Raw genomic sequence first — 2,707 nt, forward strand, 5'->3', positions numbered from 1 at the left:
GCCTAGTCGGTCATCACTGGAAAGAGGCCCATTGGTCTTGCAAACTTTATATGCCCCAGTACAGGGGAACACCAGGGCCAAAAGTGGGAGTGGGTGGGTAGGGGAGTGGGTGGGAGGGTATGGGGGACTTTTGGGATAGCATTGGAAATGTAAATGAGGAAAATACCTAATAAAAAATATTAAAAAAATACTTTAGCATCATTGTTCTCCATAATGAAGACTACATTGGAGAGGTTACCTCCAGCCAGTGTCTTGGTTTTCTCCAGTAGCTGAGGATGCCCTTGGTTGTCATCCCCCAGAGCTGGAAACAGAGGTGGATCATGTTGAATACCAGGAACAGCAGCTGAGAGGGGACAGAAATAAGTGAGACAATAGAAGGTTCGGTTGGGTTGTTTGCTCAAGGTCTAAACTTCTGGCTGGTGCTTTGCCCAGCCAGTAGACATAGTGCAAGCCTCTCTCTGTCTCAGCAGCATTTGATGTCAAACTAGCCCTGCAGTAGACATCTAGGCAGCTTAGTCTCACTTCACACTAAGCTCTCTCAGAGACCCAATTCCATGCGAAATATCAAGGCCTGCTGTTGACCCTACAGGCCCAGTAATAAGGCATTTGGGCATCCACTGACACTACCAGCTTACCATGCCTGCCTTGTCCATTCTCTATGTCTTTGGGAGCTGTGTGCATTAGGCCTTGTAGGTCCACTCTTAACAAACTGTAAACATAATGAGAACCAAGTTGGCTTTGAGTACTAAGGGAGGGTGTGAAAGAGTGGTATTGTACCACGTCATACCAGAGACTGCCTCTCTGTTACAGTGGGGACCACAGTGAATTAGTGAGTATTTATAAAACTTCCTGAAAAAAGTCTTTCCCTTTCAGATAGAAATACTTTAGTGTTATTTTTCTCCATACAGAAGACTACAGCAGAGAAGTTACCTCCAGTTAGTGTTTCTGTTTTCTCTATAGTGTAGAGCCAAAGAAAAGGGCAGGGAACTGACCTGGTCTTTGAAACTCTTGACATTTATCCAACATGACTTCATTACTTGGTGTGACTCCTGATATTTTAAGATAGTGCACTAGAATACTATTTAGCTTGTTTTCTGACTGTTATTTATTTACTTACTTATGGTGCTTAAGGCATGAGCCTCTCCTATCCCAAACTCTTATCAGTGTCCACACCTCTGCTTTATACTTATCCTCCATTCCAGTCTTTAACAGTCCCTAGACTTCTTTCCCTTCCTGAAACCAAGAAGATTTGACTTGTCCAACCAACAGGTCACGTTTCCTTCTGAAAGAAACATGAAATGAGAAGATACAAACCCAGTAGCATACAGTGGAGGGTGGTTGCTGAGGTTTTTGATGGTTCAATGAAGATGTGAACTGCTGGTACCTAGTACTGTGGACTACGGGGGCTGATATCCTCAAATTAATATTTTGGTATCCCAAGCCCCATGGTTTCTGTATTTGTAGGCATGCCTCGATGGAAAGGCTAAATGCAGGCATGGGGATGCTTCTGCTTCTGTAATATTGGGGTTTATATACATACTGAAGCCGAAAGCACACATACTTTCTCTTTGTTCACAGGCACAGAAAAGGAGCCAGGCTGTGTGACACAATAAGTCAATGACAGAGAGAAAGTGGGTTTCCACCATCCAGGGAGTGAGTTTTCACCACAGCCCAGCTCTCCTGGCACCTTGATCTTAGGCTTGTAGCTACTGGGTCTTTGGAAACTGATGCCTGTTATTTAAGCCAACTAGCCATTGAACACTACGTGATCCTGTTCGCCTGAAGGATATGTGGCTGTCCCCTAGTGGCGGTTTGAAATTTCAATAATACCAAACCCTATTAATACTGCAACTTTATTATAAAATACATAGCCAGTGGTGATAAAGCTTAATTTCTAAATCTGGCATAGTAACTGAATATCAGTACTAATCAATAATAAAATAGAGCAGTTATAACAATACACTGTAATTACACCACAATACACTATTAGGTTGTTTAAGATGTAGGCATTATTTACTTCTGGAACATTCTGTTTCATATTTTCAGATCATGGTTGACTATAGAAAGTTAAATGTTCAGACCTCTGTGCACCTTTCCCGCCAGAGAAGAATCAGCCTCCAGGGAGGGCTCTGACCCTGGGACTCAGGTGAGATTGCCATCTTGTATACTGGGTCTCTCAGAGACCAGTCTGTGCAGGAGAGCACGTGGGCTGCAGAAGCAACAGAGCTTCTTGGACAGGGTCCCTTTGGGCCTTCATCCTCAGCCAGGAGGCAGAGCTGAGACCCAGACCTCTGTGCACCTTCCCTGCCAGAGGAGAGCTTGCCTGCAGAGAGTGCTCTGACCACTGGGACTGAGGAGAGAGTTGGACTCCCAGGAGTGCTGACAGAGGCAAACAGAATCACAGGAGGAACAAGCTCCAGCCAGAGACAGCTAGAATATCTAACACCAGAGATTACCAGATGGCAAAACGCAAACATAAGAATCTTACTAACAGAAACCAAGACCACTCGGCATCATCAGAACCCAGTACTCCCACCACAGCAAGTCCTAGATACCCCAACACACCCGGAAAGCAAGATTCAGATTTAAAATCATATCTTATCATGCTGATAGAGGATTTTTTTTAATTTTTAATATTTTTTATTACATATTTTCCTCAATTACATTTCCAATGCTATCCCAAAAGTCCCCCATAGCGCCCCCCACT

General features: G+C 44.0%; 1 protein-coding gene across 1 annotated transcript in view; it reads right to left on the reverse strand.

Moving 5' to 3' along the window:
* Window positions 1-2,707, reverse strand: part of Pkd1l1 (polycystin 1 like 1, transient receptor potential channel interacting) — a 154,494-nt gene that overhangs the window by 30,699 nt on the left and 121,088 nt on the right. Inside the window, 1 exon segment of the mRNA XM_021178465.1 lies at window positions 239-343. Within this exon segment, the coding sequence (XP_021034124.1) occupies window positions 239-343 (105 nt within the window).

Source organism: Mus caroli, chromosome 11, assembly GCF_900094665.2.
Source record: "Mus caroli chromosome 11, CAROLI_EIJ_v1.1, whole genome shotgun sequence".
Taxonomy (NCBI): domain Eukaryota; kingdom Metazoa; phylum Chordata; class Mammalia; order Rodentia; family Muridae; genus Mus; species Mus caroli.